Here is a 17,635-nt window from a genome sequence, read left to right as displayed (position 1 = left end):
CACCTAAAAATGTTTAACTGAAATAAGACTAATTTGTTTTCATGTAAGATGTGCAAGATCTTTCCGTTTTGGTGAACAAAGTTCTGTTGAGTGCCCTATTTAATATTGCATTTGGGAAAGAATTGTCAGAGACTGATACATTCATGAAAATGTTTATTTCTACAGGCACTTGTGATCATTTTGCTTAGAACCCTTGTAGTAGAACACAAAACAACTTCGAGTGCCATTTCTGGGAACCTTTCTCACCAATATAAAACATTGTTGTTCCATAATGTGCCAAAATACATATTAGGTGAGTTACTCATGGTTTTCTGTATTTAAAAATCAGCTTCACTAAGAGTATATGTATATCTATATATGAACACATTACAAACTAAATATAGCTAGAGCGGTGCTGCCCATCTAAGATCTTGGTCGTTATATAAAATTCAATCACGTAAACTTTATTTTAAACAAATGCAGTTTAAAAGAACATAAAGAAGACACATTACATTTATGGTGACGATTAATCTGTTTTGGTAAATATCCAGTAAGCCCTTGTATTTGTATCACAATCAGGTTTCCTCTTGTTTGTTAATGTTGAAAATGATTGACAAATCCAGGGCTATAACATTTCAGACATCAGTTAGCCTTGTTTTACACTATCGGTCTGATGTATTATAAAACTACAATGACAACTTTGGAAGAAAAATAATCCATTGTAAACTTGACACTATTTTGTAACTTTTGAAGAAAAGAAGGGGTATCATTTTTTTTGTTCATAATACTGTTTCCTTTTAGGAAATGGCATCTTAAAATAACTTCGGTAAAAACAGCGTCTAGACCCATTCCCGCTGTTTTGTTATGGCTTTCCTGTGAACTCACAACAATATATATTAATAACGGTTGACATTTCCCCACAAACACAGCAAAAATCCAACAAAAGGAGATGCAATGCTCCCACTATTTTATATCTACTTTCCAGACAGGCATTTTAAATAGTAGTCATACATTATATAATGAAAATAAGTTATAAATAATAGAAAAACTTCCTGAGAATAAAGCTTTACCTATGTAGGTGTGTGCTTATGTGGTCTGACCCTATGTGTAAGCTATGGAAATACATTAAAACACATTACACTAATGGCATTGATGTTAAGAGTATGTGAACTGGAATTAAGTTGAGCTCATGAGCACGGTTTGCAGGATGACACATTATGTTAAATTACATTAAATTAATTGACAACCCGGTGCATTATGATTGATGGATATGACTTTCAAATGTTTAATTTCATGTCTTCACCTCTCTACCTCTGTATAAAGCTTAGTCGACATTTATTTAGTGCAACATCCCAAAACAGGCTGCCACATTTTGGTCTGATATCCAAAAATGTTTACCTTTCTCCAAAATAAAAGCGAAAAATAAATCGTACCACCTTCGCCAATGACACTGCCTTATATCAGAAAAGTATATATAGTAAACTCATTTATTTTGCAGAGGCCAGTTTTGAGTAATGGCTCTGTTTGAAGAAAGACCATTGTAATCAAACAGTCTACTATAAATATATTTGTTAAGACAGCGATTCCTTTTGACAAAGGTGGCACGTTTTCTATCTTTTAATCTGTAGACAACTGCTAACTCAGTCCCTTGATATGTATATTTTAATCCAAAATATAAACCAAAATAAGGTTTAAAAAATAAGCACAGCACATGCAATCATTAGCCACATGGTCAGTTTAAATGTACAAAGCTGTGTTCAGTTTCAGGGAATTTTCAATGCCCTACATTTGTAGCTGTAAAAGCACTCAGCTATTTGCAACAATCGTTGTTAAAAAACGTTATTCAAACCAGACTCTGATAGCGTTTAAAACATGCTCAACGTTCACTCGAAAGCGTTTTCCCCGTAACGTGACGAAAAAATATCGTTCACAAAAGTAAGCGGGGATGTGCGTTAAGTACCCATTGACCACTTTAATTAAGAGAACTGAAGCGGAGAGAGCATGCGGGTTGTTTCCTCGGGATCTTTGCCAAATATGACCACCGGTAGCACACATGAGTGGCACGGCACGGAGCCACTGCCGGAAAAGAGTTGAACAACACACGGCCAAAAAACCGCCGAGCATGCGTGAGCTGTGTCCATACTCTGCAAGAGAGGAGCCCATACAGTGAGGGCCCAGTCGCAGGGGGAAATGGACGTCAGGAGCGTCGGCATCGACATCGCCGATGCTCAAGAGCACGCTGTAGAGCACATGGCGAGGGGAAGATGACATGAACGCGGGAACCCGCGTGGTGAGCGCAAGGGGAAACCTCCTGGAAATAAGGGCAGCAGTAGCATAACGAAGTGTGGGGGTGTCTTGCACCCCCCCACCACGCTGGTGGCCGAAGCTACGAGTTGGGGCCCCCCTTGACAACCACCATGAGAATTGTTTTTCAACAGCAGTGTAAAAAAACAACAAACTTGTATAAAACGCGGTTTACATACATTTTTATGAAAATGTTTTCATACAGTAGTGGCGGCATTTTGCGAAGACAGAGCGCCCCCAACGGCGTTAAATGTTCGAGACCGTGAACGTAACGATGATGTGATTAGGCAAGAGGTGCGACCGTGCGAGGATGCGAGGCAAATCAAATATTGGGGGGGGTCCCACCTGACCGATTGTCGCAATCCCTTAAGCTGAATAATGTCGTTACTACGCCACTGCTGGGCCGGGTGGCTCCACCGGCTCGGACCTCTGTTGAGGTTGTGAGTTTTTAAAAAAAACTGAGCAGCCACCCACAGCTAAAGCACGCTCTCCAAGTGGAGCGGAGTGTTGCCCCTTCAGCCCACTCGGTGGCGGTTGTACGAAAGACATCGCGATGTTGGATGTGGGTTGTCACAATGTGAATATCTTTCAGTGGTCGGAATATAAATGCTACCCCTCTCTTTTGCCATGCAATGAACACTCTCCCCGGGAGCCATGGCAAAAAAAGGTGCAACACCGTAGTGCAGGGGTCGGCGACCTTTCAAAAAAGAAGTAGAGCCATTTTTGTTTTGTCTTTGACCAAAATAGTTCGAGAGACGCATCATACACAGGGCTAGTTGTACACAAACACACCAGCAGGTAAACAGCAGATGACAAACAAACTCTCACTTGCATAAACAAAATAGGTGATGGAATAAACTGCGTCTATTTAGTTTATCCCCCCCCCTTAGTTATTCTTTAATACAGTTTGACTGTTGTACATTTGTTGTCACAAAGATATTCCATAGTGACCCCCATTCCGTGTCATATTTAGGTGAATTCATATTTAAGATTGAAGGTTGTTTTTTTTTATAGAAACAGCTGCCCACAAGGGGACAGCCAGAGCCAAAGAGCCCCCCCCCATGTGGCTCCGGAGCTGTAGGTTGCCGACCCCTGACCCAGTGAATCGAAAACCGACTCGAGATTTCTTCTGAACTAGCTCCTGCAGAAATATATCGCCCAGAAACCATGTGCTGACACGAGGTGATACAACTCCATACTGTGAGACATCTCAGCACAGATGTCCTTGTTTCTGAACGTGATGCCAGGATCATAATTAAAATATAATTCTAATAAGAACATTTAAAAAAAATATCCCGATCTCACACTTTTGATTGTATCTTCGGCAGTAGAAACAAGCTGTCTCAAGAGCCATGGCTGATAACTTAAAATATCAACGACACCACATGGTCCTTCTCTGTCTCGCCCAGGGGTCGGCAGCCAAAATAACAACAAGCGCCATTGTTTTGTTCAACATCGGTAAATAACACTCAACATTGCAAGAGCCGCAATGCACGTGAATACGAGGTGGTGGTCCTCAATAAATGACGCCATGAAGCGGCCCTTGAAAGAGCCGCAGGTCGCCGACCCCCTGGTCCAGCCCAACGGGTGGCTGCTGCACCCAGGGCTTACCGGATGCCGTTGCGCTGGTCGAAGGCTGGGATCATGGAGGCAGGGTGCTCCGACATGAGGGCAACCAGAAGCTGCAGGACATCGTGCAGGTTTTCATCCTGATGACACAAGGACACAACAGTGGCCTGGTTTATAATAGTTAACACCCGCCAGCACTGAATGTGTACAATCAGCACACGGCGGTTAACGTTAACGCGCACAATGGCACAGCGAGCGGTAATAATTATCATTCGGCAACCATAGGTTTTGCCGCCATTCTTACAGCGCAAGGCTAACGGGAAGGCGTTATGTTTCACAGACGAGTATAGTCTACCAGTGAGGTGCGATGTTGCCGTGTGGTTTTACCCCAAATGACCAACTTGCGAGTTGTTCTTAAAAATTCGGACCGTGACGCCGGCACACATGGCCTCCTCTCGTTTGAATAATGTCACGGGATCTTCAACGTCTACCTATTAAGCAGGCGGCGCGTGGCATATGTGGTTAATGCACCCACAGTATTAACCAGAGTGGCCAGTGGGTTTGGACTGCGACCCTCTGCAACAATGTGGCAAGCGCACGCAGCCACTCAGCCATGCCAACGTCCATTGACAGGACTATGTTAGGCCTCCAGGAATTTGGAACATTCCCTCCAAGGGGTTCCCACTTGCTTGCACAACCAGTGTGCATCTTCTCCAATGCATGCCGTCAATTGTTACCAAAGGATCCTGTTCGTCGTGAAGTGAAAGATATCATATGATAACAGTCAATAAGTAAAAGCCATCAAAATAGAAAAATGAATGTTAAATATGGTGAGGTACACAATATTTACTATCAATCTCAGGCATATATTTATTTAATTCCCATTATAATTTGCACTTTGTTGATGCTCTAGTTTTAGTAAGCAAAGCAATTATTTTTGTAATCTGTAAACAGTAAATTCAGTTTCCATCAACTTATCTGAGACTGGGTTTCTAGTGATGTATGTTGCAGTGATGGAAATGGGCCGGAATCTGTTGGAACGCCGTGGTGGGAGTGAAAAATGGAACCTGACTGCGTTTCGGAAGGAATTAAGGATTCATCTTTTTTTAAATTCACTTGACTCACAGATAGACTCCTAGACTAATAGAGAAACCCACAGACACACATAACCCCACAGACACACTCAGAGACCCACAGACACACACAGAAACCCACACACATGCTCAGAGACCCACATACACACACAGAGACACACACATGAAGTGATGCTCATCCTCCTCCCCCTTCTCCTCAGATCTAGTGGGGGGCTGGGGGGGGGATCATTTATGAGTTCCCCCAGTATTTTCTTCCAATTTCCAGCACTGGTAAGTTGTGAAGCAATGCCTGAATCCTCTACAGTGTGAACTACAGGTGTAAATATTTCATCATCAGAGAGTACAGGATGGGAAACCTGTTTGCATGAGTGCCTGGAATTCTACGATAGATATAGGGATGTACACTCGTACCCCCCCTACCTACCCCGTGCCCCCTGCGGTGGAATGAATCATCACAATTCTGTAAAAAAAATCTACGTGGAAAATGTGTTTCTAGTGGCTGCAGATCTCACATGACCCTATTACATACAATACACACAAATAGAAAAATAAGCAATTCTTCTATGCACAATTCAACGCATGCAACGCGAAACTGAATAATACATATTGCTGTTGATGCCATCGATGCATCATCACTTTCCTAGCGGGCACTACAACACATCCCCCGTCTGTTGCTAGACATTCATTCTTAGTAAGCAAACAGTTGAAGCGATTCTCTGTGAAAGTGATGGCAGAGTGGAGGAAGGAGCACTGCCGGTTCCATACAGAACACGCTTAATTCAAACAGAGTGCAGGAGCTTATTTCCTCGGGGGCAGGAGGTGAAGGAGTAGCTAAGAATAGCCGGCTCTTTGGAGGCTGTAGATGATGGGTAAAGATGCACAGGGAGATCTCAGGTTGTTGTATTACAGAATGAGAAAACAAACCTAGTAAACTTAGACATGTAATGCAATACAACAAAGAGAGTCAGCTAACACAACAGTCAACAGTCTACCTGGTTGAAAATAGGTACATTTCAAAATATCACTGTCCTGGTCACAAAAGCAAAGTTTATGGGGAATAATAGCGATGTTCTGTACTTTTGAGGCATAAGCAATTAGATAATAACACTTACTACCCAGGAACAAAATGATTTTTTTTGTTACACAGTGATCAGTGCAAACATGGACCTTGTTTTGGTGATCCACAAATATGTTTTATTTTGATAAAAGGGCAACACGAGTAAAAAAAGAAAGTGTTTACAAATAAGCCCACGTAAAATAAGTGGAGGCATTTCTATTTTTATCGATATCAGAATTATAGAATTGAAATCTGCTCTCCCAACTTGCCACCCATTTCGATCGGTGAGCTTTACCTGAACTGCAGGGCTGAAAACAATGTCAAATCAAATCAGTGTCTCACCGCTCAACCATGCATGGGGAGGTTTCTATTCGAGCGTATGGCAATACATTCGAGGATCTAAATGCCAGCCAATGTCGAGGTCCACTAGCCACGACGAGAGGGCTTCAGCAAAGACTCAGTGTAGTTTTGCTAGACCTCCTCCTCCGGTGAAGGTGCGCAGACTGCAGTGGTTCACTGTGTGGTCCATAGTTTGAGATCCATTGGGAGGATATCATCTTCTGCAACACGAATAAGGACCAGTTTCTCCACAGCAAAGCCACTGATGACTTTCCACCAAGTGATACTAATTCTGTTGACCCTGGAATAATGACGGGATGAGTTGACTACCCACTGCTCTTTCCAAAGTATTGGTAAAAACAGTCTTTTAAACATTTTTATATACACACACGTGTTACTGTGTAAATTAATTGATTTGCTTCAAGGAGAGGAAGATTTGTGAGGATGGGATGGGGCTGTGAAAGCTTGAGCAGCATGCAGACACTGTGGTTGGCTTAACCGAGGTCACAGGAGGCGAATGAACATCTCATAAAGCATGATAGCGATGTAACAATGAAGATGCAATTCGTGTGCAATGCAGTGAATGTTTGTGTCTTTGCCCCGGCTGTTTTATAAATTTCCACATGATGGGCCACTATGTTAAGCTATCATTTGTGGCCAGGTCGCTTCTGAAAAGTAAGTTAATACCTCAGTGAGCTTTGCCTGGTAGGATGGGGATGGTTTAGTGTTATTTGTTTGTGTTTGAGTGATTTGTTTATCTTTCTTGTACTTTGCACTGCTATCGTGTGTTTGTGTTGCTCGGTGTTGTAACGTTCTTACCCGCCCCAACTGGACATCTGTGAAAAAAGAGCTTAATAGCTCATCGGATTCCTCCAGTCTACATACATTTTCTGATTCTGATTTACAATGACGAGGCGGTGGCGTGACAGCGTGCTTTGCTATTATCTGAAGGTTTCTGTCCAAATTCTGGTCATAGGTTGAATCGGCCGTTCTCGTGGGTTGATCAAACAAGTGCCACTTTGCAAAAAGTAAAATGATGAACGAGGGTCACGGTCCATTAAATACACGCACGAGGAGCAGAGGAGCATGAGGCGGGAGAGAGTCAGAGGAGGGGTAACTAATTATCAAAGGGAGATCAAGCCTTTGCTAGAACCCTGCTCAAGACACAGCCTTCATGGGTCCCCTTGGCTCCTCAACCCGGTTTCCCACGACTACTTAGCCCCCCCCCACCCCCCCAAAATAAAAAGCAACTACGTGCCTGACATTCTCAGACATATATATACAAAGATAAAGACCCCCCCCCCCCCCCCCGTACAGCCTGAACATACTGCTGGGGCAAGTGCTGTTAGCGAGCACCTATGAAGGCCGGAATGGTACACTAGGGAGTGGGTGGCCAGTACCACGCCCGACCACCTTTGTCTCCTCAAGTGGCGATGCTTACACACCGCATCAGGTACTCATTTGAGGCTGAGTCGACCTAGGGGAGGCCCAGGACCGGTTTAAATAATCGTCATTGGTGTTGGCCGTGAGCTGGAATTGAACCCGGGTCGTCGGGTTCGTAGTGCAGTGCGCTAACCGTTAATACTACTGCTCGCAACTGATTTATATATACACACACATATGCATGATCACTTTACAGATTCACAAGAAATATTTTACATCATCACTGAAATTAACTAAGCTCCAATCTTGACATCAAAACACAAAAGTGTATTTACGAAATAGAATGGAAAATAACTGCCAGTATCCTCTGCACCTGCGAAAAGCCGAGAACCCTTCAGCTAACAGACGGCTTGGCAAAATGTTTTCCTGGCATTTGAGGGCAAGAATAAGCCTTTCCAAGACATCTGGAGCCTCTCCATCAAACCCTTTCTGGGCGTCAGGCAAGAGTGCCCATCCCTGTTGTTACTGTTAACCCCTCGCAACGCGATAGGGGAAACGTTTAGAGTTGTTTATTTGCAAGTGGAATATATTCATCCTTGCAAAATGTACTTTAATGCGGCTATTATTTTGCTTCTGTACCCAAAATGTGATTTCTTGTTTAAGGACTCAACAGAGGTTATTGTCACAATCGCTCACTTTCATCTTTTTGAATTATCATTTTTATCCAAAGAGTTGGGGCTCTTGACATCCACCTCAGACCTGTAGCATCTTTGCAACCGTCAAACAAAACGCTTTTAAATCAGAGTGAGAAAATTCCTCGAGAAAGAGCTCCCTGCACTATACTATCCTCGTGAAATAGCAAAAACGCACAAAACGAATCACTTTCTTGCCCCAGCGGGAGATCAAAAGTCCCATCTTAACGTAGACAGCCTCCCGCTGGTGTCAATAAATAGGCAACAACGGGTCTTAGACAAATTATGGCAGCTTCTCTGAGACGTAGAGACCTGCAGGATATATCAACAGAGAGGTGGCTCCTGTAATTGTATCTCCACACACCCTGAACGCCGTTCATTAACAGCGGGTTAAATAAGCAACTGTGCCACGCAGCTGCAGGTTTCAAGTCAACAGCTAGGAAGGAGCCAAATGGCCTGTATCATCAGTGTCCCACTGACACTCAACTGCTAATTATGCGGCAGCCTGTGGAGGAAGTAAAGGCCCTCTGCACTGTGGTTAAAGAAGATTACGGACCTTTTTTTTGCATTGGATAATTACAGAAGCTCTGGTGCTCATGTATTTTTAAACTAACAATAAGTTACGCCTTTTGCTCCCAATTTGATCTTAATTTCAGTATGCATATATGTCTAGCGAAGGTAGCGAAGACGTTAGGATGCTTGAGACAAAAAATTACAATGATGGTTATGACTGAAGACGTTAGTGATGGTGATGTGAACACTGCGACTGCAACACCAACCCCCATCCTGTGACGACCCACCAATCCATACCTCCTAAATGCACACTGCCCAAGTTAAACGGTTAAGGCTGAGTTAACCTAGGGTAGGCCCAGACAGGTTCAGAGTGAGACATGAGCACTGAGATGTGACGATGGCCACATCACCATTCTCATTTCGTGTTTCACTCTTAAAATTGCATTTGTCAACAGCAGGTGGCTTAACAGTCGACATTGCGAAACAGAGAACGCCTGTATTTTTTATACCATGGGCCCAGGCATGGGAGCATTGGAAAAAACTATGCATTCCATTTTCTGAGTCATTAACCTATAAGTATCTTATGCAGTTTAGGCATCATTGGAGAGACATGGTGTAGTACTGAAGCACATATGGCTGCCTCAGGCTATGGCCACATGCAGATATATGAAGGAAAAATTAATTTCTATGTCCACTAATATTGGAAAGTGCACATTGGGAGATGATAATAGGGCAATAACAGTCATTGCCATATTTGTTTACACCATAAACAACCTCAACAAGGCAGTTATAGTCACTTTAAATTCATCCCACAATGGAAGAGACCTATTTTCTATGGCTGTCCCATTCATTAACCTCTCCCTGTTAATACACGAGCACCGATGCATGTGACTGCTGCGTGCTGTGAGCGACCATAGAGAGGACCCCTCTTTCTTAAAGTGAACTGAAACTATAAACTAAATATTTTTATTTTACCAGGTAAGGCCCACTGAGCTATATAGCTCTTTTTAGAAAGACCTGGCCACAAATGATAGTTCAGCAAAGTTGCTTATCACGTGGAAATTTTAAGCGGCCAAACACTCTAAATGTGGAGGGAAAAACCTGAGGACCTGGAGAAAAATCCACATGACCACGGCGAAAGAAACATGCAAAATCCAAATATACAGCAGGCGTCAGGGTCAGGATCGGACCCACGACCTCCTGTATATCAGGCGAGGTAGTTAACACCTCGCCATCGTGGTGCCACTAGACTGCTCAGTAGAATGCCAGTATGGGAGTATCACAACGCTGTCGATCCCACTGTCTGACAGAGCCTGTCATTGTCGTCACGTGACTGGCAGTTTACAAGCGCCGAGCAGTGCACCAATCCACCGAGGCCAATGGTTTATTGACTTGCTGCCAATCTGTGGGAAAGTCGCCTTTCAAGTTGTCCACACTGACTCGTGGTGGTGTGTGTCCATGTTTTACATGCATATCCAGCGAGGTAAAATTCGAGGGATATCAAGCAGGTGTTAAATTCACGGTGTGCACAGAGTTTGAGAAACCTTTTCGAGAATGTGTGCGGGGGTCTCCCTCGGGGCATTCCAGTTTAATTTTGCTTTTGCAGAAGTTGTCAAAACCCAGAAAAAAAACTTCTCTTGGTAAATATACTGTAATATTTTATATACGTGAATACATCTTGCGTGACCAATGTGTAGATGTTGTGGCTGCGTTGTGTACCTCTCTGATGTGCTTTAAGGTTGTACTACGCGTCGTCTGCAACGATGTATAACATTTCGCATCACGTTCTCGAAGCACCTTCAAGCGCTGAATACCGAACGCTCAATTAAGGAGTGGAATACACACCCAAATTAGTTCCTAATGAAGCTCCCAGCACGCAGAATGAAACTTCAAACAGCACGCTGACGACACCCGGTACGACCCAAAAGCACATCGGAGGGCTATAATGTGTGCATTAAACATAAACGTATCACACAGAGGCACGAGCAATCCCAGTCAAGGTTGTTGCAGTGTAAGCCTTGGGCAGAGTACACCAACACTCGTGGCAAACGGGTCCCGAGGACACCACCACGTGGGAATTGCAAATCCCATCAGCCAACTCGCCACCATGCTGGCCAGCCATCTTTAACAGGGAAACGTACACAGCTCTAACTGGTCAGTGGGTATCTGTGGTCACTCACGACTCCCAGAATAGAGTCTGACCAAACCTTAGTTCAAACAGCAATTTGAGACGATTGTATGCACTTAGGAGCGACTGTCTAGTAGAAAAAGTCATCACCCATGATGTCACATTCACACAAATGAATGTGCCATCCCCCTCTTATATTAATTATTAGTTTGTATTTTTTTTGTCATTATGATATAATTTTACTTCATTTGGCTGGGTAACTCTGTGGTTAAGAGAGCTCAGCTCTAAATCGGAAGATTGTAAATTCAAACTGTGGTCAGGGCAGGCGGCATCTTATCATTTATCCTGGGTGGATGAAATTAGTGCCACCTTTACTGCTACTTTCACCATAGGGTTACAATAAAAGAGGACTATGAGCTTTTCAATGCCACACATTCGGGTCCAACATATTTATATGACCATTTTATGCACTCGACAACATATCTTGGTCAGCTGCCAAAGGCAATACATCCGTATTTATTTAAAATTATGTCACATGGAATGGAGTGCAGGAAAAGCAAAGATTCAGGAATTAGGGTTAGCAATGCTTCTGATGTATGGCTAATCTGCCTTGACCCAGTTCTTAGAAAAGCTATCTGTAGCTTAAAACTTTTTTCACAATGTATGCTATTCACACTGTTGCAGTTAGTTCCCACTGAGATAGAGATGCCATATCAAATACCAGTGCAATCATTTTCGGGATGCTTCAATCTCTGTGAAATAATAACCGCGGGCCTTAGACTATCAACTTTCATGGCGTTTCCTTGAAAAGCCAGCCGGTTTGCCGGGCTTGCGCTAGTTTTCTATGATGGGTTTTTCTCCCGTCATTTACAGATTTGAAAGCCAAGAGAGCAGAATTTTCTATCCGTGCCATCAGTCAAGGGCAGAAGTTAACCGTGACTTTACTCGCAAACTCAGAAGCAGATCTGCATAGCGTCTTCGAACATGACCGGCTCATCAGATGGATCTGCCCATTAGGCTGTGTAAAAATGTTATCATGCATAGTTGCATCGCATTTTCGTTTTTGCTATTATTTTAATCGTCGTATATCTTCCTGCTCCAATGTGCATGGGGTTGTGCTCTTGACTAATACTGCTTCCAAGTTAGTGGTGGAAATTCCACATGACTATGGCCAATCTGTGAAAAAAACAGCCATGGTTGACTTCCCACAAAGTGATAAGAATGGACAAAATCAAAACTATTTTGCTAGTCTTGCTAAATTGCCAATCAGGCAAAAGGCTAGAGTGGAATACACATGTAAAACATGTAGTGGTAAACACAGTTTCTAGGTAGAAACCAGAATGGATTGCATATATGTGCCTGTGTGCATGCGTACACACAATTCACGCATACACACATACACATATATAGCATATCGCAAACTGATGCTTCCCGTCATGTCTCTTAATACGTCCCCTTACATTGTTATTCGAGATATCAGAGCGAACATATACTGTTTGATGCTAGATGCAACCAACCTTGCAGCTCTTTCTGCTTGTCTGTTTTTGGCACAAGAAAGTTGAGGGGTCCAGACAAAGAAAAAAAAAGAACACAAAATTAGGAGTCAACATCCCTCCGTGGCAACGGTGGAAATCTGCGAGTGCGTGCGGAGAAGGGACGGCAGGGACCGGAGCGGGGGTGAGGGGTCATGGGGCTCATGGCACCTCGTGCATGGTGAGCAGGTAGTTGAGAATGCTTTGTAGTTCGTCGTCCTTGACTCCCCGATCCTGCGCACGCAGACAATACACACACACACACGTGAATCCTCGGACGTGCGCGTGCACGCACGCACGTTACGCTCCTCGCAAAAGCATTTTTCTCTGTCCTCTTTTGCATGCCCGGCCGAGCCGGTGTGCGCACAAGCACGCTGCATTTCGATGTGACGAGCGAAACGTCTCTTTGCTCCGCTGATCACATCCCGTTGGTGCGTTTTATCACGAGACAGGGATATTTTACGTTCAGAATCCCTGCGTCAAACTGCACGTGCCGTACAACAGGCCTCCAGAAAATGACATGAGAGAACGACTTCGAAATTCGCGTGAGTAGGCTTTTTATCCACAATGGTTGACACCTATTGATGTGCACCACAAAAATGTGTGTTGCATTGCAATAAAAAAAAAATGTTTTTTCACTTTACAGCTGAAATTTGCGAAATTAAGTGACAGGGCACGTTTAATATGATGGAAGTTTATTTTGGTTATTTTCAGTGGCCATTTGTGACCAGCCTGAAACAATCAGATCTGATTTCAGAATTCCGATTGATTCAACCACTTCTGCTAAACCTTTTAACTTGCTCGCATCACTTACACATGCTCTTCCATACTCTGTTAAGGAAGCTAATTTTCAGTAAAACTATAAACACAACGAACACACAAACTAGAATGAAATATTACTACTGCGTTAGAGTGACATTGAAACATATTTGTCTGCAATAACGTGACTGAATGTGCTCTGAAAAAGAACCATTGCCCAAAATGGGACCGAAACGTCACTGAAACGTCACCTGTTTTTTTATTTTAAGGCCAAGAAGAGTTATTGCCGAATGTGTTGACATTATTTTTTTTGTGAACTGTGCCTGTTGTACCACTGCTGACGAAGCAGCATCGCCTCAAATAATGTGTCTGCAATAATGTGATCTTGGAAGTTTTATTTATTTAACACTGTGGACGTTAAGCTTCTTTGGGGCCCTGGTGATGACTGTGGCTATCAGGGGGAAATGTTTTGTTTTGCACTGAAGTGGTGTTTGATTGCCCAGTGCGTGGACTGGCAGTACTGTTTTCCCTTAAGCTAATAGCCTAAAATTAAGAGACAATAAAGATAATACTGCACTGTAAGAAATGTTGACGTGTTCTGAGTTCTGTGAAGCTTTAGATCTCTTTACTCGATATAATGGATATGAAAGATCCTGCAGCGGCGCTCTTCCGTAGCAGAAAATGATGGCCCCGGTTTTTTGTTCACAAATTATATTACAAGTCTTTGTTTTTCTCACTGCAACAAAATACCCCCTACCTGGCTATTTCTCATAAACTTAAGTCTTCTTCTGTAAATGGGGGCTGGACATCCCTGCAAAAGAAATGTTTGCATTTCAGTGGACTATTTCAGCATAGGTATCTCTAAAATGAAAAAAAAAGAAATGTTATGCTGGGTTATTATTTATAATAAAAAATAAAGGCTAAGTTATTTTTTACAGGAATAAAATTACATTTTGATTACATCATTAATAAACAGTCAAACTTTATATCCTAAAACTTATTTCTGGATTTTAATGAGGTCACTGGATGTCAAGAGTTGTTGGCTCAGTAATTTGACATTGTGCTAAAGCCCGACAGAAGTTCATAAATGGGCAACAACAGAAGACCACAAAATCCGTGTTAATCATTATAGACCACAGCTGCAAACGTCCTGCGAGTGAGCACCTTCCAAAGGGACAGCACGACGGACAAGGGCGTGCTGTGGTCAGAACCACAACCGGCCATCTTTGTCTCTCCACTGCTAATGTTTACAAAGCACCATTTGCAGCTCGTCATTTGAGGCTTAAATGACAGAGTGGGAGACTCGGGGCAGGTTCAAATTCCACGTGCAGGGCCAGGAATCGAACCCAGGCCACGGGGTGGATGAGTTCATAGCGCAGTTCGCCAACGATTACAGTTGCTTTCACATGCGCCAATAATTTGTGACGCTTCCGATGAAACGTGTATTTAACCTTGTACACTACTGTCTTGCAGCCGACAGAAGTCAACCAATACTGCCAAATAAGCGAATTAGTTATGGCAAGACTGCTGAGTGGTCATGAAGTTATATAATTCGCTTTTTGAACATCACATAAACTATATATTATAAGGAGTTGATATTAAAGGAATATGTTATACTGTATGTATGTTGAACTTATTTCGCACTCTACGTAGCCAACCGTACTGATTGTGTTGGCTGATTGTGTTGTTTTGAAAATGCATGGTGTTGAATCATAACAGTAAATCAAATATAATAATGCAATCCTCAGTTATATGCTAGTTCGCAAAAGAGTGATCGTAACTTATTATTTTGAGAAGTATTATTAAGATTTACAGAAGAAAGCTGGAGACAGCGTGCAGAAAGCGTACATAACACTGCCTTGTAATGCCCACCCATGCTGACAAATGCACACGCATGCATGAGCTCGCAATTAAACTCTCCCCAAAAATTGCTTCCCCTTCCATGGCAGAGTTCACTTCTTAAATGTCAATCTTGTCCAAGCCATTCACCATGGGGAAAAAAACCAACATATTCCAGACAAACAACCAATGCATCCGCTGAACTTTGTTATTTTCAGGAGCTATCCAGCTGGCAGTAATTTTCATAACGCACGAAGAGTGGCACATCTCATGCATACTCGCGAGTCTGAGCAATGCAGTGGAAGAGAATGAAGTTATCCACAGGTCTAGAGTGCAGATTGAAATGCCGGAGGAACATCCAGAAAAGCAGAGATCATACACGGGTAACCCACACAATGCCTGCACTCGCCATTTAACAGACACGTATGCATGTATGTATGTTGAACTTCTTTTGCACCGTACATAGACAACTGAGCTTATCGTGTCCATGAAGCAACAAGAGCCTTTAAGCTGCACCATGCCACTGCTATGGTTTCTTGCAATTTAATCAAAGGCTACGCGTACTGCATCATGCAGTGTGGCTTCTTGCTGTTCCACTCTACGGCATCTGATTTAGCAGGGGAGCATCCTCTGATATCTGACTTAGCAGGTGCCCTCTATGGCATGGGATGTATCAGTGTATAGTTTGTACTAAGACAGAAATTGCCTGCCGCTGTTGATAGAAAAAAAGAATGCCTGCACGTGGTGGGAAAATGAGAGGCAGCGAAAGAGATGTTCAAGTGAAGAAGCCTCTCCGTTCTCAAGCCAGAGTGGGTTGGTGCACATCTTTGTTGGCAGCCCTTAACCGGTGGTGAGCTTTTCACGTTCCTCTGGCTAGCGCGAGCCTCTAGTCAAGGGTAACCTGTGACGACCACTCACAATGTCGTCATGAATTAATAATGGCAGGGGGGGGGGGGGGATCAGCCTTTCCAGTAATGTGGTTTTCCAGCGTGTTGAAAATTATTTTCAGCAAATTTACGTTTTAATTAAATGTAATTATCACTTACCACTTAAATTGCATAAACATGCAATTAATATTAAGTAAATATTTACAATTTACCATCAGTGCAAACATCACCATGGCTTAAATTTAGTCTCTAACAAACACCAGAGTGAGAATTCTGAGGTTCACTCTCTCGTTTTCGGAATATTGATTGTCGCAATAAATTGAGTGCAATGATAAAGAAATATATCTCGTTAAAACCTTAAACACATTTATAAACGAGAGGACGCAAGGTCACCAATAGCAGGCCATGTGATAGACTGGGGCACTCAACGGACACGTGCCCTTGGGCGCCGCATGCCAAACTAAACTATGAATATTTTACCAGGTAAGGCCCACTGCGCTATATAGCTCTTCGTCAGAAGCGACCTGACCAGAAATGACAGCTCAATGAAGTGGCTTGGCGGATAGTACGGTCAGAGTATCCGTTCATCCTGAGGGCCCGATGTACATGTCTTAATTCACCCTCAGGATGAACGGATACTCTGACCGTACTATCCGCCATGCTGTCTCTCCCACCACACAGAAACAGCCACATGAAACTCCGACCAAAACCATCACGTTACCATACATAGCTGGCGTGACCAAAAAGATCTCCAAAATTCTAAACAAACATAAGATCCAAGTCCGATTCAGTACAGTGCATAAAATCCGTGATCTGATTCCATCTGTGAAGGATGTCGTTCCTGAATTACAGTATCCTGGAGTCTACAAATTGAGTTGCATTTGTGGTGATTGCTACATTGGAGAAACGAAACGTCATGTTTCTGATCGTGTCCGCGAGCACAAGTCAGATCTGAAACACGGCAGAACTGATTCTTCTGCCGTTGCCGATCATTGCTACAACTCGGTGGGCTCTCATGAAATTGTCTTTTCCGAGACCAAGGTTCTCTGCAAAGGTTTGTACACGAAGCCATACAAATATAAAAACAGACATAATTTCAACCGTGATGATGGGTACAAACTTAGTAATCATTGGAAAGATGTTATCAACCACGCAAAAAAGACTTAATTACAATTTTTTGGACCATCTTATCACAGGCACTATTTTACTTTACTTTACCGAGTGTTAACATCCCCAGTTATTTTTTAACAGTACTCTCTTCATTGTTCAGCCAGCATTGGTATAAACATGGGCATTTTCGTTATTTTGTCTATCATGTATATCAGACCTCCCCTCCCCCTCTCTGTCCATTGTGTTGGCGTGTGCAGTAGTTTGTCGCTTGCACACAATCGCTTCCACGCCGTCGCCCACCCTTTTGGCCCCGCCCCCCCTCCCTCCCGATACGTTCCATTCATTGGCTACCATATTCTGATGAGCTCCCCCCTCCCTCTCCTCCCCCCTCAACTCGCTTTTAAGGGATTACATCTTGAATCATTGCCTCACTTGATGCAGCTAATCTGG

General features: G+C 43.1%; 1 protein-coding gene across 1 annotated transcript in view; it reads right to left on the bottom strand.

Annotated features, from left to right (window-relative positions):
• Positions 1–17,635, bottom strand: part of LOC144723968 (neurobeachin-like) — a 518,054-nt gene that overhangs the window by 131,344 nt on the left and 369,075 nt on the right. Inside the window, exons 15-16 of the mRNA XM_078602770.1 lie at positions 12,762–12,824; positions 3,895–3,992 (exon numbers count right to left, since the gene is read on the bottom strand). Of these exons, the coding sequence (XP_078458896.1) occupies positions 3,895–3,992; positions 12,762–12,824 (161 nt within the window). The remainder of the gene's footprint in view (positions 1–3,894; positions 3,993–12,761; positions 12,825–17,635) is intronic.

Source organism: Lampetra planeri, chromosome 19, assembly GCF_965212315.1.
Source record: "Lampetra planeri chromosome 19, kcLamPlan1.2.h2, whole genome shotgun sequence".
NCBI classification, from domain to species: domain Eukaryota; kingdom Metazoa; phylum Chordata; class Hyperoartia; order Petromyzontiformes; family Petromyzontidae; genus Lampetra; species Lampetra planeri.
This window is presented reverse-complemented; position numbering and strand designations above follow the sequence as displayed.